General features: G+C 42.8%; 1 protein-coding gene across 1 annotated transcript in view; it reads left to right on the top strand.

Annotated features, from left to right (window-relative positions):
- Positions 1–27,897, top strand: part of SLC9A9 (solute carrier family 9 member A9) — a 264,850-nt gene that overhangs the window by 90,213 nt on the left and 146,740 nt on the right. The window contains exons 7-8 of the mRNA XM_079977932.1: positions 13,259–13,397; positions 20,003–20,108. Of these exons, the coding sequence (XP_079834058.1) occupies positions 13,259–13,397; positions 20,003–20,108 (245 nt within the window). The remainder of the gene's footprint in view (positions 1–13,258; positions 13,398–20,002; positions 20,109–27,897) is intronic.

Genomic DNA, 27,897 nt, shown 5'->3' with positions numbered 1-27,897 from the left:
TTTGGAAGTTTGGAAGAGGCACATCTCTGGGTGAACCTGGGCTATGCCAGCTCTAATCCTTCATCTCGGCTCAGCCAGAGATACATTGGCATAAGTCCTCCATGCCAGCTCAGACAGGGCTCAGCTGAAGCTGTCTGAGCCAAGGCTGGGGTAAGTCTCCAGGGTTGTCCTGGGGGCAGAGGAGAGCAGGGGCAGACTTAAATCAATTGCAAACCCTTTCAGCTCAGTCACCTGACCTAGCAACCCAGTGAAACATACACTGACAAGAAATCTGGTGTGAGTCAAACTCTATTCCAACGGCTGGCAGTAGTTCTGCTCCTGAATGGAATTTGGAATAGGGGTAAGTTGCACCCACATAATTACCCCAGAGTAAATTATGCAGGCTTCCTATAGTTTTCATTGCTCTGCCTGTAACATATCTTTAGGTACCAGTCATAAACATTCCTCTTGGCTAATTAAACCATCTATGGCTTTCAAAATGTGTGTGGGGGGGTATTTTATTTGATAAATAAAATAGAAAATAAAAGGAGCTTGAAAACTTTCCTCACTGCTTTGATTTTTGATTTGAAATTTGGATCAGAATATCCAGTCGCATTATACAGAGGCCAAATCAGGGATTTGTTGTGTCATCACTGCTAGAAATGAGAAGACAATCCACATCTGGATTTATGTTGTGCTCTTGCGATAGCAGCTGCTTTTCATGTCTTCACTTTGACACTTAAAAAATGAATTACCATGGCAACAGCTGCAACCATTTATTATAGAACAGTAGAAGTGGAACTAACATTTGTGAAGGCAACGAGGCTATCAGAATAATATATTGTACAGACAATGCTGGTTATTTTGAATGCAATACTCCTGTGTTGTTTTCAAAGTGGACAAACAGTTAAAAAAATTAAATGTAGGTGACTGAATCTAGGGTGGGTCGAGGACCCGACCCCGCGAAGTGAAATGAAGACACAAGGACACGTGATATAAGGTTAATGGGCTAGAAAAGGCCACAACTTTATTGATTACAGCAATGAAAAGGTATTGGCTTAGGCATTGGATCGAAACAAGTGGGTTTATTCACCAGTAGGTGGAGCCTGTTGATGCTGATCCAACTATAGGCTCACCTCCTGCTGTCACCGAGGGTCGTGCCATGGCCTCCCACCAAGCAGGCATCGGACAGAATACACGACCGCTAGATTCCTTTAACGGAATACCCCTAAACATTGAAGGCATAGGCGATGGCCACACCTAGCACTTCGACACACTACAACACATTATTCCAATGCCTAACCTACCCACCAATACCACAAAAGTTGTGACGATTGCTACGAGGTAAGCGAAAAAACCAAAAAGCCTAATGCCAAATGGAAAAACTCCTACCAGGCCCCCCGAACAACCAGGGCGACCAACCTAAGGTCCATAGCAAGGCCAATGACCTAGGCCCTAACTAAAAGGGAGTGGAGGGTGGGTGACTCGCAACGGGACGACGAGGAATGAGGCCAGGGAAAGGCTGGCACTGCAGCAAAAGGCTGCTGAACACGCCCCCTCCGTGGCACCTGGTTGGATGGCCACGGGGGGGGGGGGCGTGAGCGCCAGCCAGGTGAGCTGGAGGCAGGGGGCAAATGCCCCCTGCTGGGCGGTGCTCGGGCTCCCGCCCACAACCACTCCCCTCTCTTTCAGGGAGGAGAGTCTTTGTGGTTCGAGGACCCGACCCCGCGAAGTGAAATGAAGACACAAGGACACGTGATATAAGGTTAATGGGCTAGAAAAGGCCACAACTTTATTGATTACAGCAATGAAAAGGTTTTGGCTTAGGCATTGGATCGAAACAAGTGGGTTTATTCACCAGTAGGTGGAGCCTGCTGATGCTGATCCAACTATAAGCTCACCTCCTGCTGTCACCGAGGGTCGTGCCATGGCCTCCCGCCAAGCAGGCATCGGACAGAATACACGACCGCCAGATTCCTTTAACGGAATACCCCTAAACATTGAAGGCATAGGCGATGGCCACACCTAGCACTTCGACACACCACAACACATTATTCCAATGCCTAACCGCCACCCGAGCCGAGGAATGAGGCCAGGGAAAGGCTGGCACTGCAGCAAAAGGCTGCTGAACACGCCCCCTCCGTGGCACCTGGTTGGATGGCCACGGGGGGGGGGGCGTGAGCGCCAGCCAGGTGAGCTGGAGGCAGGGGGCAAATGCCCCCTGCTGGGCGGTGCTCGGGCTCCCGCCCACAACCACTCCCCTCTCTTTCAGGGAGGAGAGTCTTTTGCATAAAGAATTCTTCGATTTAAAAACAGAGACACTGAATGTACTTTTGTTACTTATGGAAACTCTTTCAGTAATTTTTAAATATATAATATAAATATATATGAGCACCCCCTTGTGATTCTTGTCAAATGTGCAAAACAGGGGTGGAGTGAAGCTGCCATTTTAAGAAGAGAAGCAGTGAATGGAGGTGATGTTAATCCCTCGCATCCACTGTTTTTTTTTTTTTTTTGCCCTTTCCTGCCACGTTCTCCCATCTTGTCTAGAACAAAAACAAAACCCAAAAAACCACAGTACAGAACTCCCAGTGTGTCACAGCCAAATTGGAAAAGTTTGGTATGAAATGTATTTATTTCTTAAAATTGATTTCATACCAAGTAAATTGTAAGTATTGGGATATCAAGCATCATTCTCTTGGCAAAATTGCTACAGCCCTGCTTTGAAGGGGCTTTCAGTTTGTCCATTATACCATGCATACTTTATTTTGCTGATGTAATTTATATTGTACTTGCTTATGTACATACAGACACAATCTGACAGACAGATAAAATTCTGTTTCAGAGATTCAAATGGCTCAAGAATATCTAGTAGAAAAAGGTGCTCTCTAGTCTTTGATTTCGTTTTTAACACTGGAGTGTTAATATTTTTATTTCTTTTAAAAAAAAATTTGGAAAGTGAAGAACGTAATCTGTTAATATATATGCTTCACCCCCAAGGACAAATATCTCCTTCATTTTATTAATATCCAGAAGCTCCAACTTTTCCTGCAGACAGGATTCTCAGGGAAAGCTGTGTCTGGCATATAGGATTTCTTGTCGGAGGAAAAGGATTTCTCCCCTACTTGTCTTAAGGCTGCAAAGCCCTCAAAAGAAAGTTTAGACTTAAAAGCTTCATTCTTCACTCACTAAATTCTGAACATGCTTTCTGCTATAAACTTTGGTATTCATTCCAGGTTTGGTAAATTACTTTGTGCTATGGACAGTTTTCTACTGAATGCTAAAGAATTGGGGGGGGGGGAGAGATAAGTTGCTCTGCTGTAGACTGTTTGGGGAAATTTGCATGAAGAATGTATTTCATACATGATGGAACAGAGCAGCTTGAATTGGATTGAATTCACAGAAATATTTTCCTTTTCTCCTGTTTCATGATAGATTTTCAATTTTAGATTAAAAGAGTGTGCGGGAACATAGCTCCATTTCACCTCTTATATTGTGAAGTGCATGTGATGGCCTATTCCTGTGTTCTGAGACCTGAGCTGCAAGATCCATTGGTAGCCCTGTTCCTGCTTAAATTACCTCCCACCAGGCTGAAGGGCTGCTGTTCCAAGTCTGGTTTAAGAACCATCAGAATGGTTGCCTACCAACAGTTAGTACATCTGGCCAGCAGACAAAGCAATCCCGCAGGCAGTGCTGGATTTACGTATAAGCTAAACAAGCTATAGCTTAGGGCCCCACTCTCTTGGGTGCCCCCCCAAAAAAAATTAAAGGGGGGGAAAACTCTGGATGTACATTTCCAAAATAGAAGATAAAAAATAAAATAAAATAAAACCTACATACAGCAACAGTGCTTTGTGTTGTGTAGGCTCCTATCTGTTATGTGCAAATGGCTTTAGATACCTATTGTTGTTATTGTTGTTGTTTAGTCATTTAGTCATGTCTGACTCTTCGTGACCCCATGGACCAGAGCACGCCAGGCACTCCTGTCTTCCACTGCCTCCCGTAGTTTGGTCAAACTCATGTTCGTAGCTTCAAGAACACTGCCCAACCATCTCGTCCTCTGTCATCCTCTTCTCTTTGTGCCCTCAATCTTTCTCAACATCAGGGTCTTTTCCAGGGAGTCTTCTCTTCTCATGAGGTGGCCAAAGTATTGGAGCCTCAGCTTCATGATCTGTCCTTCCAGTGAGAACTCAGGGCTGATTTCCTTAAAAATGGATAGGTTTGATGTGGCGAAGGGGCTTGAATAACTCAGAGAAGCTATGAGCAATGCTGTGCAGGGCCACCCAAGATGGACAGGTCATAGTGGAGAGTTTTGACCAAACGTGATCCACCTGGAGCAGGAACCGGCAAGCCACTCCAGTATCCCTGCCAAGAAAACTCCATGGACAAAGACAACAGGTACTTATTAGGTCCATAAATTGCCATTTGGCATATATTCAACAAACAAAAGCAGCAACAATTTGTTGTTGACAAAGGACAGCTGGACATATAAAGGGCCCCATTCCCTTCAGTAGCTTAGGGCCTCATCAAACCTAAATCCAACCCTGCCCACAGGGCACCTAACAGGTCCCCCCACTATCCATCTATCCACTATGGTGAGTTTTTCTTTTAATATCTATTTAAATTGTGGCAATTATTTCCAAACGTGTGTCTATAAACATAGATCAGCATATGCAAATTTTATACCAATATATTTCATTATTTTGGTGATGTATAAATGCCCATCCCACAATAGGCAGGGGGTGTCACAGTGCTGCCATAAAAAAACCCAACCAAGATCTTGTCATTATTTGACTTGAGATATTAAGGCAGCCTTTGCTAACTTGGTGCCCTCCAGGTAATTTAAACCATAACTCCCATCATGCCCAGTCAGCCCATGTGCCAGGTTGGCAAAGGCTGAATTAAGGCCATAAAGTGCACCAGAGCAACAGATTCAGAGAGTAAGAGTGGTTGGCAATTGGTCCAAGTGACATACCTTACCTGGGCCAGTAGAATGTTCATTACTCATCCTGGTGTTGTGATGCAGTAACAATCAATCTCTGTAAAACACCGGTTTGTGGGTACATAATCTCTCTTTAAAAAGCTGCATTCCTCCTTCTGTTCAGGTTTCAGTGCATTTCCCTTGTCCACTTACTAAATGTAGGCCATGTGCTACAGAACAGAAATCAATCTTGATTGCTCTCCTATTCAAATGCTGCATACGTAAATTTAAACTGACAACATGAAAATATCCTGGGTAAACATCTACAAAGCACTAGAAGAGGGTCTTATCTCTCACACATGATCACTGAACACTGGTGGTTTACATATTTCCAGACCCAGCAGCTCTGATGGTGGCAAGTACACCAGGTAGGGCCCCAGTGGTTGCAGAGCAAGTGATGGGAGCTACTGAACTCCTCGACCTTTCAGTTCCAAAAATGTATATTCTTAGGCTTTAACTATACAGACCTTTGTAGGCAAGGTGATGTCTCTGCTTTTTAAGATGTGTGGCAGAATGTCAGATTAAATAGGTGTGTGTTTTTATGTTTTTTTCTGGTGTAAAATTTTCTAAAAATTGTGGAATCACAGAATTGTAGAGTTGGAAGGGACCTCAAGGGTCATCTGGTCCAGGCATCCCCAAACTCGGCCCTCCAGCTGTTTTGGGATTACAGCTCCCATCATCCCTGACCACTGGTCCTGTTAGCTAGGGATGATGGGAGTTGTAGTTCCAAAACAGCTGGAGGACCGAGTTTGGGGATGCCTAATCTAGTCCAACCCCCTGCAATGCCGGAATATGCAGCCAAGTGTCTTAGTGTGCTGTCTTATGCTAGCCTTTCTACTCCCCCCCCAAAAAAAAACCCCCACCCTCCTTTGGTTAGGAAAAGAAGGGGTGAAAGGCATAAAATAAAAACATCAAAACTGTTAGTCAGCTGCCACCTATAGAAATGGGCTGTTTTCCAAGGAGAAATGAGTATATTGTGTTTCAGTGTCAGTGAATAAGGTTAAGGATAGGTTGGATATTGTGTTCAGAGGAGTTATGTTCCTGCTTTTAGTACAGTACTCTGCCAAGGAAAGATTTCCCACCTAGGTGTTCCAATTGCCATGCTATAAAACAGTGTTCTTCACTTTGCAAATAGCAGGGCAATAAAGCATGCCATGTAGAGCATCGTGAGCTGAAGGAAAGCATTTGCTGCTTCTGTCCCAGAGGGTTAACACTGAACAGCATCATAGACCTGCCACGGTAAGGCTTCACTTTCTCATGTTGAGCGTTGATCCTCTTAGATGCCAACCAGCCCGTCATTGTTCAAAACAGTCTTGTTGCGTTGCTGCTAGGTGATGTCATTTAGCAGAAAGGGGGAAATGCCAATCATGTTCTGCAGTTTGATAAGCAAAATCAGGATGGATGACATCTGGCTTGACAGCAGAATGTAAGAAAAGGATCTAGAGTGGTCAGTAAGCAGCAAGCCGGATACGAGGATTGAGGAGGCTAAACCAGTCAAGGAAATTCTAAGCTACAAGAGAAGTATTGCAGCCAGCTCACAGCATGTAGTGGTACAGACCTCACCTGGAGTACTATGCCAAGTTCTTGGCTCTACAGTTTAAGAAGGATATAAACAAACAGGAATGTGTTCTGTGGAAGGTGAGCCATTTTAAATAAAGATGGCAGACCAAACCATTCCAAACTGCACTGTTTTGGACACCTCTGAAGATATGTTTATTGGTTTGTGTTTCTCTTTTTGGAAATCTACCAAAGAATAAAATAAAATTGGGATTAAGGGGTTTTTTCAGGACAGTAGATGCCATGTGTGCTGTGTCCCATTAGTGGCACCTGCCCTTCTTCTGATAGGAAATGTTCCTTGGATGTGGGGAAGGGGGGGCTGAGGACAGTCAGTTGCAGGAGAATGAGAAAATGTTTGGACGATGAAGAAGAAGAGTTTGGATTTGATATCCCTCCTTTCACTCCCCTTTAAGGAGTCTCAAAGCGGCTAACAATCTGCTTTCCCTTCCTCCTCCACAACAAACACTCTGTGAGGTGAGTGAGGCTGAGAGACTTCAGAGAAGTGTGACTAGCCCAAGGTCACCCAGCAGCTGCATGTGGAGGACCGGGGACGCGAACCCGGTTCACCAGATAATGAGTCCACCGCTCTTAACCACTACACCACACTGGCTCTCATGTTCCTATTTTCATCTGAGGAATGTTGGAGGGTATGCACGGACTGGCAGCAGTTCTCCAGGAGTTCAGGCAAGGGTCTTTCCCAGTCTTACTTGGAGATGCTGCGAATTGAACCAAGGACCTTTTGCAGACAAAACAGATACTTGCCACTAAGAAACAAACTCTTCCCCGCTCATGGTTTCATTATTCCAAATATTTATTTCTACAAGCCCAGAGCATCATGACTCCACACTGCAGGAAAGGCAAGTGGGGTTCTTTCTGCTTCTGTATTTATAACGGTGACATATATGTTTCGATGATCTGCTCAGGTCCAGCCCAGATTCAGGCCTCATTTAAACTTGAACAAATCAGCCTGTGTGCAACTCATAATATTCTAGTAACTCTACGTTTCTGAGCTCCACAGAGCCTCTTTGAATGCAGTAATCCTGGAATTACGGACATGGCAGAATTTGTGGTCGACTCTTTCACTTAGTTTTATGAATTAGTAACACAAATGTGCCTTTCTCCAGTCGTACTGCAGCTGATAATGAGCAAGGCTTATGCAGCATCCCTAAGCGCAGCAAATGCCGTGGTAGATCCTTTTAGCCTTATCTTTATCGTTTCCATTTCATTATGGTACAAGGGATTTGAGGCAGTGAATTTCAGGGAGGCTTATTGCCGTTCTCGGGTGGCTGCTGACACACAGCTTTCGGCACTATGCTTCACAATGCACTCAAGGTGCCATAATCTGCCTGATAGTCCCCTCTTGTCATGTCTTCTTGTTTAATTAGCATCAACTGATAAAGTGGGTTTGTTTCAGTTCACAATCAGCAATGTCGCTCCTTTTGAAAATTGTAAGGGCAGTTTAGGCTTTTCTTTTTCTCCTTGTGGGTTGTTTTATGTTTAAGAAAATGATAATAATTTGTTGGGGCTGGTGTGCAGTTGGCAAAAAAAAAAAAATCCCCTTGACAAAGGAAACTGTAGCAACTGCCTATATAGGAACAAAATGTAGAAACTGAAGCTTTTTGCTACATCTCCACACCAGGAAACTTCACCTGCTAAATGTTGTGAGGAAAACAGGATTCCCATTGGGGGGAAAGGGTTAGTAACCCCCAGACTCATATTATATTACCTTGCACTCCTTGAATTGATATCTTTCATGAAATGTAAATGTATTACAAGTTACTCAATATTCTCTCTAAAGGACTGCAAATTCATGGACAAGGCAGTAAAAAAATAGCAATCCATCCCTTTATATTGTTCATACCAGAGACATTCAGACAACCTTCATGTATTGAAGTGGCTTCACTGTTGACACCATGCACACAGCTACACACCCACCCCACCAACTGATGTACATGTGTAGAGTGTTGCTGAACAGTTGTGGTTTTTTTTCCTCTCACTGGAAGAAAGACATGCACATCTGTTTAAACTGATTTTTTTTTAATCTATTTTAGCAACAGTCATTCATTACTGTTTACTGCAGAAGCAAAGAGGCAAGGTGAGAGAGAAAGTAAACTCACAATTCAGAATGGCCACCCAGCTACCCTTTCACAGATACACTAACCATTTAGTAGCTTTTTCCCCTCACAGTCCAGTGGGTGTTAATTAAGGACTGTTGGTTATTCCAACATAGGGAATCCTGGGCCAAGCAGGATTTCCACATGTATCAAGCTTTAAAGGCTTTATTTATAAATTCATTCAATTTATATTCCACCCTTCTTCCCAAAGGAAGCATTTTCCTTCAGAACTATGCTGTTAAGATGAAGAAAGCTTGAGGGGAACTTGGAGTCAACTTTTATGTTACAGGACTGTGAGCTCAGTTTATGTCCTAGGAGGAAATTCCTGACCATGTGTTCAGAGGTATCATGTTCCTTAATTCTAAGGCATTCAGCCCTCTCTAGGCTCTGGTGAATTAAAAAAACAAAACAGTGTCAGTCCTGCAAATCTGAAGCAGGGCTGTAAGAAGGCATCGTTTCCCATTCTGCCCTGTATTCAGTGCAAGCAGCACTGTTTGCGTTCTACCGCAATCCGTCTTTCATCCAGAATGATGTTATTCATCTTGTTGTGGTGAAATTAAACGAATTACATAAATTACTTCAGCATTACATTATTCCACCTCATTCTTTTCTGTGGAAATGCCAAGGATTGGACTTGAGATCTTTTTTGTACAAAATGAGTGCTCTACCACTCAGCAGCAGACCTTCTCCTAAAATGAATTTTTAAAAACTCTTTAGTTGGGCATGCCAGCCACCCTATCACCTGGCACCTGCTTGCTCACATTGGCTGTGAATGACCCCCTCCACCCAGAACAACAACAACATCCCAACAACATAGTTATTTTCAGAACTCAAATCTATATTATGGTGGCATTTTGTGAGAGCCACTATAGCTGTTTTTGTGGTACTTAGGTACTTAAAGATGCAAAGGTACTTCAGATGAAGCTTACAGTGAATGAGTTGTGACTTTCTTTTCAGTTCCATTCATTTCAGGGTTTCTTGCTTTGTAGCAACATCAAAGAAAATTACACAGTTTAAAAACAATTACATAGAAACAGAAAGTGCTCTGCCAGGTCTGAGAAAAAACCCCATAATAGATTATTTCACAATGTGCTGCCTACTTTGGCAGTTTGTTATTTTGTTTTCCTCCCACAGTCTTCAACCACAGATGCTGGTAAAAGTATTTCTTTCAGTAGATGTTGGGGATCTAGGAACCATCTCACTGAACAGCCATGGAAACTAGAGGTGGTAGCAAATGTTGTTGGTCCTGTTTCGTGATGGGCAGTTTTCAGGGCATGGGGTGGGGGTCATTTTTTAATTTTGACCCCCTATACCACAAATTAGGACCTCTACCAGGTGCACTTAGTTTTCACCTGTGGCTCCTAGAAGCTGTCAACATGGGATAGTGGCCACAGACTGGGAACAGCTTCAGCTGGTTGGCTATACCAGGTGAGGGTAGCCATTGGGTCTCAAACCCTTGGTGAGTTAGGGCCTTCTCCTGCATGTGAAAACAGGCTCCAGTGAATTGAGTGAACTTAACTAATAGTGGGTCCAATGATCAAGAAGGTGGTTTCTGTGTGTTCTCTAGAGGAAAGTGAGGGGCAGATAAGGCTCAACAACCTGAGAAGGTAGCTCAACTAGGAGAAGGGAAACTCTAATCCTAAACTTCCACCGCCTTGTGGAATATCTTCAGGAGAAGAAAAGGCTAATGAGTAAACCCTACACAAATGTGGAGTTGCATCCCTAAGATGGATGGATGGTGCCTTGTACGCCTCCTGCAGCCAACCCAGTGCCAAACGTATTGCTCTCCTTTCCTTTGGATCACATCAGCAAAGCTGAGAGTGGGGTCTTGTCATCTGGGCAGCCCAGGACCTCCATACGCACTGCCCAAGCAGTACTGCTAGCACTGTAGTACTCCTGAAGAAAGACACGAATGAGAACAAGCTGCAATGAAAGCTCCTGCCATGTGGTAGCATGGGCAAAAGCCATGATGCAGCTTCTACCCAGCTGCAAAATGATTGTGAAGTGGCTTTAGAACACATTCTGTATCTATTCAGTTGTTCAACATCCTGTGATTCTAGTCATCCAAGGGTGTGTGTGAGTGGAGGTGTGATCATTGGCCTATTCCCAGCCCTTGTATTCTCAGTGGGCCAACCCTTAAGCCATCCATGCATTCAAGCTGAACTTCTCTAGCATGGAGCCTGCTCTACTCCTGTTGGCTCCCTGCATGCTTTACAACACTGCATGTTCCTGGTTGGAATCATTTGGGGACCTCCACTGCATTCTATTCATGTGGGGACCTGAACACACAGAGGACTGCAGGGAATCAACAATCAGGAATGCAGTGGGAGGGACTGGTGAGATCACCCCAACTCTCCTCTCTCCCGTCTTGCATGATTAGAACTGAGTTGGGAGGAATGACGACTGAATAAGCTTTCTTCTCTCTCCAGGAATTGCTTCTGTTTCTCTGTATGGCTTATGTACACACTGGATTTTTACAGGCTAATCTCTACCCTGGGTAATTTGCAAACAGTTGTATGCATGAAAGTATCCTGATGCACCGAGTCAAATAGAATGCCCATTGTATGGAGGCTGCCGGAAAACATTTTTATGTCGTGGTGGCACTTCATACAAGGGCTATAACATTTGAAATCTGCTTACCGTGTGTATGAAGAGATTTCCTGCCAGCGTCACACGTGCCTGGTAGCGGCTCAAACCACTTTGGAGGCTTTCCATGCTGTTGGCACCATCCGTGCAGTAAAAGGATTTCAGATATTTCAGCCACTGCTTGCAGGAGCATTTTTCAGGGGCCTCCTTATGGGGCAGTAGTGTTTGTTTCTGTCCCTAAGTACTGTGTGCTACTTAGGTCAATCCAAAGACAGTGCCAATGCCTGCAGCGCAAATCTTTAAAATTTCATTTGAATGCAGCGTTCAGGAGTGTTGTATTGGGATTTAGAAAAGCTGCTGTAAGACACTGTAAGCCCATGGGACAGAGCAGAATATAAGTAAAACAAATAAGAAATCACTAAAATATTATGATATGTTGATATACAATGCTGGCACCGACTCTGATGAATTTTCGGCGCCAGTTGAAACCTCTCCTACTCCTGCAGATTTTTATGGGGCTTAACTATCTTGGCTGGGATTTTGACCATTATTGCTGCTATTGATTCTGCTGCAGTTTTATCTGCTCCTCTTATTTGTAGTCATGCTTTGGTTTATTGCAGTTCCTGATTTTAATGTGTGTGCGTGTTTTTAATTGCACCATGTTATGATGAAGTGTGGGTTAAAAATATTTCAGATAAATTAATGTTAGATCCATTTTACATGTTAGCTTTGCAGCAGCGTGCTTACAGCTTTCCTGTGGTTGGCTCCCACTCTGATGCTCCACATGGGTCATGAACTATATCAATGCATCATGATAGCTGACCACAGAGGAGTGAGCCATGACCAAATGGCAATGGAAATTGTTTACATTACTCCTTCATCATCTTCAAATCACAAATGACACCTAGCCCAATGTGCTTTTACAAAGCCATTGCTGCATCTCATTTGGCTAGTTGCTCACTAGAGTACATGCGTTTGCTTTGCTGACAAGTTTTTTAATATTCATAATCATAAAATATTCACATCAGTTTAAAATAAATGTAAAATTTTAATGCATAAAATACCAAGCATTTTCCAGCAATACAAACTGCTATTAAGAATCCTGTGCCAAATGCTCTTTGATAGTCTGCAGAAAAGACATCAAGAGCTGAAAGGGCCATAGAAATCTGAAATGTTTCTTAATTAGTATTTGGGATGCTTGAGGCTAGTGTGTGTATCTCTCAAACTTAATGGCCTAAAAATAATAATAAAAGAAACCAGAAGAGTGTGCCAGCTTGGCAGTATTATTCACATTCTGGGTATCAGGTCTCTGCTAGTGAGCAGGAAGTTTGATGCCCTCGAAAATGCTCTAAGTAGATGATCTTCCCATTGTGGCACAGCATTAATTTCCCATAAGAGTATAATGGTGTCAACAGCCAAAGACTTGGCTATAAAGAGAGGACCTCTGGCAGAGGAAACAGTTTTCTTTTCTGCAAGAGACTGTTTGGCCTGTGCCTCCCCAGGGCTTCATATTGCAAGGCTGTTGACACTCTCACAATTCTGTTTATGAAGGGTAAAGCTAGTGAATGGAACGACTATAATGGTTTATGACAAGATCACTGCCAAAGATTTTGTACGTCCCATGATTTGTATGGGCCATTTGTTGGTAAGCAATAAAAGTGGCCCTTTTATCAGGAATATTTGTGAATGCATCACTGTTCTGAAGACATATGGCCAATAAGTAATTCAAAGTTATCTATCTTCCCTGAAGATCCCTTACATGCCTACCATGTTTTAATGTCTAGTTGGCTTGGAAATAATACTCTTTATGACACTTGTAGCACAAGAAAATGTTTACTGACTGGCAGGAAATGACAGCCGCACACAATATTGCCTTAAAAAATAAACCCTTATTTCATCTTCCCTGTGACTTTCCAATCTTCTAGGAACCCTGAGGAGCAATTGCCAGTCCGTGCTAAAGTACATTCTTAAGCTCTTGATTTCAGTCTCTGTGCCATGTGATAGAATTCATTATTCCTCTCTCCTTTTTGTCTTCCTTCAGTTCAATATCAATTTACAGTCCCAAGGAGAATCCCAATGCCTTTGACGCTGCCGCCTTCTTCCAGTCGGTGGGGAATTTTCTAGGGATTTTTGCTGGATCGTTTGCTATGGGATCTGCCTATGCCATTGTTGCTGCTTTGATATCCTTTGCTGGTTGTTATCAAATGTCCAAAATTTAACATGTTTGGAAGAGCAGTTGCTACAAAAGAGAATACAATTATTTTCTGTTTGATCAAGATTTCAGTAATACTCTGAACTTCACCTCTCTGCGTACACTATTTTGAACTGTCAATGGTTCCTGCGGCTGAAATGCAGTTACATTTGTGCCACATCTGTTGCCAACTATGCAAATGTGCGACTACAGCTGCATGCAAGCCATACATACATACAAGCAAGCCATTCAGCTAAATCCTACTCAGGGTAGGCTCATTGAAATTAATGACCAAGACCAAGTTAGGTCCACTTATTTTATTGTGATGCTGTTCTGAGCACAGCTTAGTTGAATACCACCCTTAAAGCACATGACTTCCTACAAGGAATACTGGGAAATGGAATTTGGCAAGGTGGCTGGCAATTGTAGCTCTCGGAGAGATAAACTTTGTGAGAAGTCATGTGCTTTAAATATATGTGTGTCTAATAAGGGCCTACTGGATTAGACTAATGGCCTATTTAGTCCAGAATTCTGTTATTGCAGTGGCCAACTGGATGTCTGTAGGAAACATGCAAGCAGGACCTGAGTACAGGAACACTCTGCCCTTCCTGTGGTTTCCTAAGGCCTCAGGTAGTAGGAGAAGGGAGGAGAAAACAGTTTTATAATTTTCATTCCCTTCCTTTGCCAGTCATATTGCCCAGTGCATGTACCCAACACCTTCAAATAGGATTGTTGCTGATGAGCTAAATCCAAGTGTAGGCTGCAGTCCTAAACCCCACTAGCCTGGGAGCAAGTTCCATTGAATTCAGTAGGGCTTACTTCTTAGCAGACATGCTTATGATTGCTTAGGATTGTGCTGTCAGTCACACTAAGTGTAAAGGTAAAGGGACCCCTGACCATTAGGTCCAGTCGTGGCCGACTCTGGGGTTGTGGTGCTCATCTCGCTTTATTGGCCGAGGGAGCTGGCATACAGCTTCCGGGTCATGTGGCCAGCATGACTAAGCCACTTCTGGTGAACCAAAGCAGCGCACGGAAACACTGTTTACCTTCCGGCCGAAGCGGTACCTATTTATCTACTTGCACTTTGACATGCTTTTGAACTGTTAGGTGGGCAGGAGCTGGGACCGAGCAACTGGAGCTCACCCCGTTGCGGGGATTCAAACTGCCAAACTTCTGATTGGCAAGTCCTACGCTCTGTGGTTTAACCCACAGCGCCACCCACGTGTAGTCTGACTGAAATCAACGAGATTCAAGTTAGACATGGCTAACTTTCAGTGGGCTTTCTCTAAGCTTGACTAAGCCTGGATACACCCCAGTGTGTGTGTGTGTGTGTGTGTGTGTGTGTGTGTGTGTGTGTGTGTTTTGATGGGCATATTCAACATGGCCCTGAAGACAGGACAGAATTACCACAGGAACTATGATTAATTATGATGGCACTTTTGTATGAGATCAGGGTAAAATCTAAATGTCTCTAATAAGCATTGCTGGACTATTAGAACATTAAAACTTAGGGAGTTTCCTATATTTTTCTGGGCATTTGGCAAAATGGTTGACAAATGAAACTGAATATCTCAGAGTATTTTCCTCCCACTGGGTTTCTCTGTCATGCAAACACATTTATGTTTCTCCCTAGAGATACTTGACCCTGCCTCTCTTAACAGAAAGCCACTTTCCACTTTGGAAGTTTATATACAGAAATGGTAAAAGCACACAGGAAAAAAACCTCATGTTTCTTTGCAGCCAGGGAGGGTTCTGTTCTTCCACTCCATTCTTTACATCTGAGGGCACTAGGGCATGGACGGCTAACCTCCGGCCCTGAAGGTGTTAGTAGATGTCAAATCCCATCATCTCAAACCACTACGACCAAAGGTTAAGGATTATGGGTGTTGTAGTCCAACAGCAGCTGGAGGGGCAGCAGTTCCCCAGCCCTGCAACAGTCAATCAGTTGGAGAGTGTAAGCTTGGGGCGGCTGGGTGGAGTGGGCAAAAAAGCAGTTAAGGCTTCCCCCAAATAATTCTGGGAGCTATAGTATGTTGAGAGTTCTTAGAATTGTTAAGAAACCCCTATTCCCTCACAGTGCTTCCATTTCCAGAATGAGTTTAATTATCAATCCTTCTTCACAGGAACTTAGGGAATTGTAGTTCTGTGAGGAAAATAGGGGCCTTTTTCATGCTCAGCACCCCTTAACAAACAAGCTCCAAGAATCTGAAGCAATGGCTGTTCCAAGTGGTATCATAGTGCTCTAATTGTATTGTGTGGCTATTGCATTAGAATCCCAACAGGGGGAGAGGTACTAGGCAGATCCCCACCCCCACCACTCTGCACAAATCATGTTTTAACCCAAAGGAATGAAACAGCTATTAATGCTGAATGTTTGAATCTAATCTTCCTCCTTTTGCTTTATTGGAACAGATCTTAATATGCCAATTTTCTCTTTCTTAAATCAATGCTAAATAAACTCCACTGAGCCAGTGGTGACCTTCCCCTTAGCCTGGAATAATATAATCCTTGAGCTAATTTTGACTTGATCATCTTGTTTGCCTTTTGACTTTGTCACAGCTGCATTTCTGTGACCTGAAAACATTGCCACGAGGAGTGGAAATAAAATTAGACACCATCTGAACTGAACTAATGTGGAAAAATTAAAGCTAAATTTGACCACATGATCATAGTGGTTTATTAAACTGCTTCAGAATATGAATGGTTATAAGCAAAGTATATATTTTGCTTATTTTTACATTTGATCATAGACCAAATGGAGCAAACAGCACGCAGACCTAGTGGTGGGAGGAAAAAATCCTTAAATAAGAGACACGGGGGAATGATTAATGGACTTCAATGTCTGTACACTAATGCGCAAAGCATGGGAAATAAACAAGATGAGCTTGAGCTCTTGGTACAGCAAACTAAATATGACATAATAGGCATCACTGAAACCTGGTGGGATAAGTCCCACGACTGGAATGTAATAATGGAGGGATACAATCTATTTCAGAGAAACAGACCAGATAAGAAAGGAGGAGGAGTGGCGTTATATGTCAGGGATGTGTATACCTGTGAAGAGATCCAAGATTTAGAACCTCAAAGCCAAAGTGAGAGCATTTGGGTCAAAATTAAGGGAGAGAAGAATAACAGTGACCTCATTGTGGGAGTTTACTATAGATCCCCAAGCCAAACAGAGGACATAGATGATGCCTTCCTGGAACAGATGGCCAAGCATGCAAAAGGAAGGGAGATAGTAGTAATGGGGGACTTCAATTACCCGGATATTTGCTGGATGTCAAACTCAGCCAAGAGCATAAGGTCAAACAGATTCCTCACTGGCCTTGCAGACAACTTCGCTGTCCAGAAAGTGGGAGAAGCAACAAGAGGAACAGCCATTTTAGATCTGGTCCTAACCAATGTTGATGACCTGGTTAGTGGGGTAGAAGTGGAAGGATCATTAGGCACGAGTGATCATGCTCTTCTGAAGTTTACTATACAGCGGAAAGGAGCAGCCAAGCATACTAGGACTCAATTTCTTGACTTTAAGAAAGCCGACTTCATAAAACTTATGAAAGTGCTGGGTCAGATCCCATGGACAGTAATACTAAAAGGAAAGGGAGTTCATGATGGCTGGGAGTTTGTTAAGAGGGAGATAGTAAAAGCACAACTTCAGGCAATACCAATGAGACGGAAACATGGAAGGTGCCTAAAGAAGCCAGGGTGGCTATCTAAAGAACTTTTAACTGAGTTAAGATTAAAAAAGGATGTGTACAAAAAATGGAAAAGGGGGGAAACCACCAAAGAGGAATTCAAACAAATAGCCAGCACAGAATGAACTCAGGCTTGCTAGAGAGGTTAAAAGCAACAAAAAAAGGCTTTTATGGGTATGTTCGTAGCAAAAGGAAGAACAAAGAAACAATGGGGTCACTCAGAGGAGAAGATGGTGAAATGCAAACAGGGGACACAGAAAGGGCTGAACTCCTCAATGCCTTCTTTGCCTCAGTCTTCTCCGATAAAGAAAACAATGCCCGACCTGAAGAATTTGGAGCAAATGATTCAGCAGAGGAAACACAGCCCAGAATAACTAAGGAGATAGTACAAGAATACTTGGCTAGTTTAGATGTATTCAAGTCTCCAGGGCCAGATGAACTGCATCCAAGAGTATTAAAAGAACTGGCAGATGTGATCTCAGAGCCACTGGCAGTCATCTTTGAGAATTCCTGGAGAACAGGCGAAGTCCCGGCAGACTGGAGGAGGGCAAATGTTGTCCTTATTTTCAAAAAGGGGAAAAGAGAGGACCCAAATAATTACCGCCCAGTCAGTCTGACATCAATACCAGGGAAGATTCTGGAGCAGATCATTAAGCAAACAGTCTGTGAGCACCTAGAAAGGAATACTGTGATCACCAATAGTCAGCATGGATTTCTGAAAAATAAGTCATGTCAGACTAACCTGATCTCGTTTTTTGACAGAATTACAAGCCTGGTAGATGAAGGGAACGCAGTGGATGTAGCCTACCTTGATTTCAGCAAGGCATTTGACAAGTTGCCCCATGATATTCTTGTAAAGAAGCTGGTAAAATGCAGACTTGACTATGCTACCACTCAGTGGATTTGTAACTGGCTGACTGACCGAACCCAAAGGGTGCTCATCAATGGTTCCTCTTCATCCTGGAGAAGAGTGACTAGTGGGGTGCCACAGGGTTCTTATTCAACATCTTTATCAACGACTTGGATGATGGACTTAAGGGCATCCTGATCAAATTTGCAGATTACACCAAACTGAGAGGGGTGGCTAACACCCCAGAGGACAGGATCACACTTCAAAACGACCTTGACAGATTAGAGAACTGGGCCCAAACAAACAAGATGAATTTTAACAGGGAGAAATGTAAAGTATTGCACTTGGGCAAAAAAAAATGAGAGGCACAAATACAGGATGGGTGACACCTGGCTTGAGAGCAGTACATGTGAAAAGGATCTAGGAGTCTTCGTTGACCACAAACTTGACATGAGCCAACAGTGTGACGCGGCAGCTAAAAAAGCAAATGCAATTCTGGGCTGCATCAATAGGAGTATAGCATCTAGATCAAGGGAAGTAATAGTGCCACTGTATTCTGCTCTGGTCAGACCTCACCTGGAGTACTGTGTCCAGTTCTGGGCACCACAGTTCAAGAAGGACACTAACAAACTGGAACGTGTCCAGAGGAGGGCAACCAAAATGGCCAAAGGCCTGGAAACGATGCCTTATGAGGAACGGCTAAGGGAGCTGGGCATGTTTAGCCTGGAGAAGAGGAGGTTAAGGGGTGATATGATAGCCATGTTCAAATATATAAAAGGATGTCACATAGAGGAGGGAGAAAGGTTGTTTTCTGCTGCTCCAGAGAAGCGGACATGGAGCAATGGATCCAAACTACAAGAAAGAAGATTCCACCTAAACATTAGGAAGAACTTCCTGACAGTAAGAGCTGTTTGACAGTGGAATTTGCTGCCAAGGAGTGTGGTGGAGTCTCCTTCTTTGGAGATCTTTAAGCAGAGACTTGACAACCATATGTCAGGAGTGCTCTGATGGTGTTTCCTGCTTGGCAGGGGGTTGGACTCGATGGCCCTTGTGGTCTCTTCCAATTCTATGATTCTATGATTCTATGATTCAAAGTGAGGAACACCATTCTTTCAATTTCATGATGAAAACTCATTCAAAGCACAGTTTGTTTCTTATTTTTTTAATGTAATGTATGCCATAGACTGTCAGAAGCAAAAAAATTATCAGGAATGGAAATTATCCCAAAATCCAAGATGTTTGCAACTCTGTCCCCTCACCCCAGGTCCGTGCTGAGCTTCTCTGAGGCCCAGGGTGGCAGTCTCGTTAGAATAAAGTTATAAACTCAAACAAAAAAGCAGCCAGTCCCTGGCAGTGCTGCCCGCCACCCCAGCCAGCTTTTTCCACTGAGGCCTGGGGAAAGTGTACCTGGCTGCCCCCACATCCCTCCACACACCTGCCTCACCCCACAAAGTCTGAGGGAGATCTACCAAGTGGTACATAGCTTACCCACAGTGTGCATGTATTCACTGAGGAATATTCACCTGCCAAGTGAGGTAAATACTTTTGCCGTATATCAGAAATTTGGTGAAACAGAATTCATCAAAATATTATTCCCACTTGCTAGAACAAGATAGTAAGTGGCTTCCCTTCTGCTGCCACCTTAGTAGTGAAGGAGCCGCTGCACAATGTGCCCTCCCATGTCATCCTGGTACCATCAACAAGCCACATTGCAAGAGCTCATGATGTACCCCCTTCCTGTTGCACCATTAATTTCATGTACCCTCATCTAAAAGTCATGTGAATTGGCCTGGCGATGAGCTATTTGATGGACCAGGTATCCTTACTTTTATATTTCTTATATCTGAGAGGTGTGGTTGGAATCACTTCCCTTAGACGCTATTTCGCTTCTGCAAAATTGCCTGTGAGTCCATTATGTGTGATCTCTGAGGATTGTCTTTTTTCCAGCACCTTTATCAAACAGTGTGACAAGATCAATTTTGAAATCTGCAAAATGCTGCAAGCGGTGTTGATTCCTAACATTTTCCTTAACGTTGTTTCCTCTCGCACTTGACAAAATTCACCAAGCTGTGTGACTTTCCTATGTTAGAAACTGGCCTGTTTTTCCTTTTGTCTTGGAGTGCTTTCTTGTCTGCTGAAGCTGCTGGTCTTACAGGTAAGTGTGTCATATGGCTGAATAGGAAGAGGTCCCAGGGGATCCAATTACAGAGGGGGGAGAAAGTCACTTCAGTTCACATTTAAGGCAAACCTATGAAAATTGTTCTCCCCAAACAATATGCAAACTGAAACACAGCCATCCTTCGAAATTAGCATTTTACCAAATTTTGCAAAGCAGTTCTCCAGGCAAGTAATGCATGCAAGGGTAAAGTGTGCAAAGAATTGCAGAAATTAGGGGGGGAAACATGGGGGGGGACACTATGTTAGGAGAACTTGCTTGGCAAAAAATGTGTATGTTAGGTTAAATGGCACAAATATATATACATATTAGGAGCAATTTGCACTAAAATGCTGATGAATCTTTTTTTAATGTAAACTGATGTGGAAACATGGAGAATTGAACTTGAGCTTGGAAAAGTGAGAAACTGAAATTGGCAAATCTGCCCATCCCTAGGCACTCTGATCTGGAAATCAAAATGGACAGGAATGCATATGGTAGGAGCCATTTTTTGTCTCTTGACAGGTTGGATCTCTCTGTTAAAATGAATAGGGAAGCTGTTTCAAAAGAGAGCTCTCCATGTGTGCATCAGAGCTTCTGTGCCTGGAACAGATCTTTCAGTTGTGATGTAAGAAAAGCACAACATTTACTTCTGCGAATGAGGTTACAGAAAGCTTCCCACACAGCTCGCTGTTTTTATATCCATTGTAAAAATGTGTGGGTGGTGGAAACATTCATCCTTAAACATAAAGCAAAGGTAATAATGGATTCCCCCTACTCTACAGCTTTGATGTGCATAAATGGGTGGGAGTTCCTTGTTTTATTTATTTTTTGACAACCTATGTAGGAAGCCTTTAGCAATAGTAGAGATTCACAAGTTGATAAACAAACACAGATGGCCTTCCCAACTATATATCCCAGCTCCTACATATCCCTGTACCAAGCAGAACATCCATTGTTTCTAAAATCATTGCCAAGTCAGACCAGGGCTGGCCCAACATGTTTTTCTGCCTCCACCCTCTTCGTAAAGGTACACATAGCATGAAAGCAAATGCCAATCAAGTTGTTCTGGCACCTGAGGCTTCTTCTTCTTTGTTATTATTGGGGTGGGGAGTTGCACAATTGGAAATGAAAGCCGTTTGCTGGCACCCTACCTTAGCATCAGGCCACGTCCCTCCCCCTGCCTGCACTCCCACCCCATCTTTTAATGTATCAGCACTTTGGGGTGGGGGTGGAACACTGATTAGAATTGTAGGTAGGCTTCGGCTCAGGCACTGGTTATATATCCCTTCTCAGCCTCCAGATGGAGGGCTGACACTTGAGCAGGGTCATGCCTGGGATTATGGGACTGCCTCAAGATGTGGATCTACCTAGGGGGGCCTCCAAGGGTGCTGCTGGAAGCTCTATGGCCCATCTGCCCCCATGCTTGGCTTCTGGACAGAGTCTTCCCACTAGACCCCTCTAATGGGGTACCCACTGGAAAAGAAACCAAAAAATGACTCATGTTAGATATGCAAAAAACTTCAGACATGCTGCTGCCAAATTAGATGATCAGAACTGTACTCTTATCATTTCTTGAAGAAAACTGGTCTTAAGTCTGAAATATTATACCTTAGTCTAGTGCTGGTTATGAAATGTAAAAAATAAAATAAAAAGTCAGGTAAGATTGTGCTGCAATGGAATGAGTGGTGGTTAAAGATCTCCTGAGATATATACTTGGCCACCACTTCAAATAAGCAGTTTCTAATTTAGGTGGGATTTCGCCTGGCTTAACTGGTCGGCCAGCAAAACAATCAGAGGCAAGATAAGGCTGGTGGTACAAAAAATAAATAAAAATGGTACTCTCTTACCATTAGCGAAGTGTGAGCATTCCCTTGTGTACAACATTTTGCTGTGTAAATTTTGTTTTAAATGATTGTGCAAATGAATGTGATTGTATGTCCAGTGAAAGGATTAGAAAGACCAGTTTTTATTTTACTTGTAATTTGCTTTTGGATAAGCAGCAATTTCCTTTCAAATGACTTCAGCAATTTTTCTGTTTGTAAGCAAATGAAAGGATATTTCATTTCCTTACAATGTTCTTGGGTTTTGGTTTTGTTTTGTTTTTTTTTTAAAAAAAAGACATCTAATTGGATCTAGATTGTGCCTTCCACTCACATCTTGGCCTCTAAAAATAGTTTACTACAGCTACTATGTAAGTGTAAAACCCATCTGTGCACAGTGACACCCCCCCAAAATTTTTACTGCTATGATTTCAGATACATGTTATGTTAAAAGAACAGGATGAAACACTTTCCAAGCTGAGTGAAGGGAGTGACTACGTATGTTACTTGGAGTGTGAAAAGATGGCATGTGTCAGTTATTTTATGGTTGGTTGTACAATATGTTCCAGCCATCTAAAAATGGAATTTAACTTTACACTGGCTGTGGATCAAGCAATGAAATCATTGTTTGTCACATATCTTATTTTTCATATTATTATTTTTGTGGCTAACTTGAAAAAGTTATGCAAACCCGTTGTGTGTTGCTTCACACTTGAGGCTTGCCTTGTAAATTGGGAACTGTGCCATTTGACATCTTGGAAGCTACCAGGTCACCTGATTAGCATATAAATTGGGCCTTGTAAAGGTGAGTCTACCCAATCAGTGCATCTAAGTATCACCGGTGATGTATCAGCAGTTGTAATGACAACTCCCCTATTCAAGCTCTTTAAAAGCATGGCATGAGATGCATCCTACTTTGGGTCTCCTACCAGCAGTTGCATTTTGATATGTTTGACCCTCTAAAATCAACGTGATACACTTTGACAGTCCACCAATGTGATGAGAAGCACAGTTTCCTTTGTGTATTAATACATGGGGCTACAGAATTTAAAATATGGTCTGAAGCTCAGCATCAAAAAAATGAAGATCATGGCCACTGGTCCCATCACCTCCTGGCAAATAGAAGGGGAAGAAATGGAGGCAGTGAGAGATTTTTACTTTCCTGGGCTCCATGATCACTGCAGACGTGACAGCAGTCACGAAATTAAAAGACGCCTGCTCCTTGGGAGAAAGGTGATGGCAAACCTAGACAGTATCTTAAAAAGCAGAGACATCACCTTGCCAACAAAGGTCCGTATAATAAAAGCCATGGTTTTCCCAGTAGTGATGTATGGAAGTGAGAGCTGGACCATAAAGAAGGCTGATCGCCGAAGAATTGATGCTTTTGAATTATAGTGCTGGAGGAGACTCTTGAGAGTCCCATGGACTGCAAGAAGATCAAACCTCTCCATTCTTAAGGAAATCAGCCCTGAGTGCTCACTCGAAGGACAGATCGTGAAGCTGAGGCTCCAGTACTTTGGCCACCTCATGAAATGAGAAGACTCCCTGGAAAAGACCCTGATGTTGGGAAAGATAGAGGGCACAAGGAGAAGGGGACGGCAGAGGACGAGATGGTTGGACAGTGTTCTCGAAGTTACAAACATGAGTCTGACCAAACTGCGAGAGGCAGTGGAAGACAGAAGTGCCTGGCATGCTCTGGTCCATGGGGTCACGAAGAGTCAGACACGACTAAACGACTAAACAACAACAGAATTTAAAGAGAGGTAATGGGGTCATACGTTGGTTTTCCTGTCCTGTTTCTGCCCTCAGCATCCTTATATTAGATGTGAACATCTAAGACAGGGAAGCCAATGCATGTAGAGATATACACATGTAGGCTCCATCTGTAATGAAGGATCTCTATGAGAAATCTCAGTCTCTCTCTCCCTCCCCCCCTCTCTCTCTCACTCACTCACTCTCTTGTCTTTAGCCCGTGCAATCTCAGGTGCATAGGCAACAGCACTGCCCCATTGGTCCTCGATTAAATGAATCTATAATCATATGAGTAACGCATCAAAGGGACTCAATTCACAGCATGAATCAGAAGGGTTATTTCAGAACACAACACTCTATGGTAACGGGTCTTAATTCAGCAATTAATGTTTCATGGCATTATGACCTGTAAATTGCCAGCAACAGTTGCCATGCACACTGCTCCACATATTGGATACAAGTTTTCTTGTCCTTAAGCATATACAGTCAAATCTCGGTTGTTGAACATAATCCATTCCCGAAGCCCGTTCGGCTTTTGAAACGTTCAACAACCAAAACTCGGCTTCCAATTGGCTGCAAGAGCTTCCTGCACTCAGTGGAAGCTGCATCGGATGTTTGGCTTCCTAAAAACGTTCGTAAATTGGAGCATTTACTTCTGGGTTTTCGGTGTTCGGGAGCCGAATTGTTCGAAAACAGAGCCGTTAGGTTTGACTGTATTATTATTAAAGGGGCAGTAGCAATACCCATGGGTTCCTGTTTATTCCTAGAAAAAAATCTGCATCAGAACTGTGGGACAAGTTTAGGATTGTTCTGAAAAAGTTTCTTATTTTGATTTCTGTTATTGCTAAGCCAAAAAGCCACCACATAGGTTAATTTCCCCCATACTCAGGATGGAGCAAACCCCTTTCAGAAATTTTAAGGGAACCCATAAACAGCAGGTGAAGTATTCATCCCACTTAGTGGTGGCAGCAATTGTGTGAAAGCAAGGGCAAAAAGCATCGCCATTTAGCTTCATCACAAGAATTGTAGACAATGAGATTTGGCTATGTGAAAATGTCTGAAGTCAACATAAACTGGGGACAATGCTTTCTGTCCTCACTCCGACATATTTTGTGTTTAAAAATAGGGAGAAAATAATCTGGTAAGGAGCTTGATCACCACAAGGATTTTGAAAACAACAGCAAAAAAGGCACATGTGTGTGAAACCCTCCCTCACCATCTTTTATTTCAAGACACAATAAACATATCATAAGGTCTTTCAGTTCAGCCATAGTTCCTATATTTCTTTTCCTCTGAACTCACAGATTGTTCCTGGGAGAGGAAATACAGATAATAGTGTTTAAACTCAGCACCCTATGGAAAGTCTAGAACAAATATCAAATTCTTTTATAGATATCATAGTGTGTGAATACAAGGTCTGTTAAATTGCAACAGTCCTTTCAGAATGACAATAACCCTAGAAAACACAACTTTTTTAAAGAAGCAGCTGAGCTGTATTTAGAACAGGGTGCTATCTCTCTGCTGAGATGTCATTGCAAAGTGTCAGGTCCCTGGATGAATGCCCTAAATGTTTAACTCAGCCACTTTGCTGATGCTTCCTGTCAGCCGGACGCAAACTAGGACTCTCCGGTGAAAGCCTTAGAGTACTGTCAAGCTTTACAGTTTGTACAGCACAATTGACAAAAGCCTCAAAGCGACACTCTGACATCCAGTTGTGTGGGACATTCCAATTAAAATAGTCCTTGGAGATATTGTCACCCTGGTTTTGATTTGATACAAACTGCCCAGAAGTAGTAATTCAGGTTTATTTCAAGAGGACTCTTTCCTATAAGAACAACCAAAAACTCTGGGGGGAAATGTTCTGGTAACTATTATCAACAGAGCTTACCTATATATAAAAAAATCTGCAGTTATTTGACACTTAATAGTTTTGCTTTTCCTATTTACATCAATAGCCCTCCTTGGCAAAGTTGCTAAGTATCACCTTTCTTAGGAAGATTGGTTAATTGTTATAAGTAGCTGGACTTCTCAATGGCCAAAACAAAGATGGGGCAACTGTGGCCTTCCAAATACAGTTCCCATCATCCCTGACCTTTGACCATGCTGGTTGCTGCTAAGGTGACTTGAAGACAAATGACATCATCAGGACACCTGATTCCCCATCCCTAAGCTAGCCTAGTTCTCAGAGGAGATGACATCCAGCAAGTGGGTGGTGATGTGTGTAACAATAACAATAGAAATCGTTCCAGTTACAGGTAGGTAGCCGTGTTGGTCTGCCATAGTCAAAACAAAATAAAAGGAAAAAAATTCCTTCCAGTAGCACCTTAAAGACCAACTAAGTTAGTTCTAGGTATGAGCTTTCGTGTGCATGCATCTGGTATCTGAAGAAGTGTGCATGCACACGAAAGCTCATACCTAGAACTAACTTAGTTGGTCTTTAAGGTGCTACTGGAAGGAATTTTGGACTCCTGTCAGTCTCGCTGGAGACCTGATGCTGGAGCCATGGATTTTGGTTGTCTCTTGGGGTGTTTAAGCTGTTCACCATATACTCCACTTGTATATTTGTAAATAAACATAAATATTACAGAATGCCAATATGCCTCCAATGACCTCCTTCCGAAAGAAAACAAATATACTTGAGCTCTGTGCCCTGGAAATCCTCATCACTCAGAGACATGAAGTGAATGTACAAGTTTTATTAATGTGATAAACGTTATATTCTAAGATGAACTGCAGCTCTTTCTATTTGGAATGTTATTTTCCCTGATCCTTTCCTCCCTAACTTCAGAGGAAGCAAACTTGGTTTTATACAATAAGAAACCCTTCAAATACATAATTTGAAAAACCTACTTTAGCGTCTTTTTAAATTTATTTCTTGCTCATTATCAAAGAACTTGGCACAGTTGGGGTTTTCATACCTGCAAATAGATTTGGCAGAAGCATCTTTTTTATTATCACTTCCCCCCAATCTATATTTTATTTGATTTAGTCATACTTTAGTAAGGGAGAAATTCCATTGTTCATTTTACCTTAGATTTTTACTTGTGCACTGTTGCTCATTTTAATCAATGGTGGATGCTGCTGACTCAGTCAATTATGATGATCAAATAGCAGCGGAAAGGGTGGAAAGTTGGCTATTATTTAATTGCAAGTACCCATTCTTCTCACAGCTGCAGCTGAAAGGGAATTTCTCAAGCTACAGCAATCAAAGTAACCAATGTTTCTCTAATGTTGGAACTTTTTAAAGTTTCCTTGAAAATGAACATCCAGGTTAGTAGAAAATTGGTTCCCAATGAAGGAATTTGTTGCTTTCAGGCCCAGAAGCAGAAGGCCCTGCTAACATTTAATGAGAAGAGAACCAGTGGATTTTTTTTTTCATGACAAATGCTTTTCAGGGGATAGCAGTTTGAAAGATGAAGCTGGATGATGTCAGAAGGAAATTGAATATTTCCACTAATACAACTCCCCATAAAGAATAATGCAGAGTTTATAACTCACATACAGTAATGAGGGGCTGCTGTCATGTGATTTTGGTCTTCCAAAGCATGCTCTCTCTCTTTTTATCTTGCATTTTTATGCTGTGAACTAACCTGAGATCTATGAATGAAGGGCAAATAAAATATTGCACACACCCTTTGAATAGCAATGTACATCAACTTAGGGGGTTGTATGGCCCCCTCATATATTTTATTGGGGGCACGAAGGAACCTCAGCTCCTAGGAGCTGGCTGCTTTGTTGCCCCAGAAGGGGAGATTAGCAACTGGCTGGTAGTCACTTAGATTTTCCAAATCCAGGGACAGTTTCTTGAGGAGTGGTTTTACCACTGCTTCCTTCAAGCAGGCAGGGACCACCCCCTCTCACTAGGAAGCATTAATCACTCCCCCCGGCCCATCTAGCTGTCCCCTCTCTGCTAGTTTTTATCAACAAATGGGGCAACAATTCAGAGCGCAAGTGGTCGCCCTGACCAATCCAAGCACCTTGTCCACATCATCAATGACCCTTGAGGTCCCTCTATGATTCTGTGATTCCATTCATGCTTAATCCTAGCAATATAATGATAGCAATGGAGGGCCATTTAGGTGGGGACACAGAGGACTTCCGGGTTAGCGCCTCCGGTAATGGCAGAATTCCTCTGATCGGGAGGAATTTGCTTCGTAGGAATCCGGGTCTGGCCGCCACGGCGAAGGCAGAGACCCACTAGAAATCACAGGCGG

This window comes from Podarcis cretensis, assembly GCF_951804945.1.
Source record: "Podarcis cretensis genome assembly, chromosome: 5".
NCBI lineage: Eukaryota > Metazoa > Chordata > Lepidosauria > Squamata > Lacertidae > Podarcis > Podarcis cretensis.
Note: the sequence above shows the minus strand (reverse complement) of the source record. Positions and strands in the feature narration are given on the sequence as shown.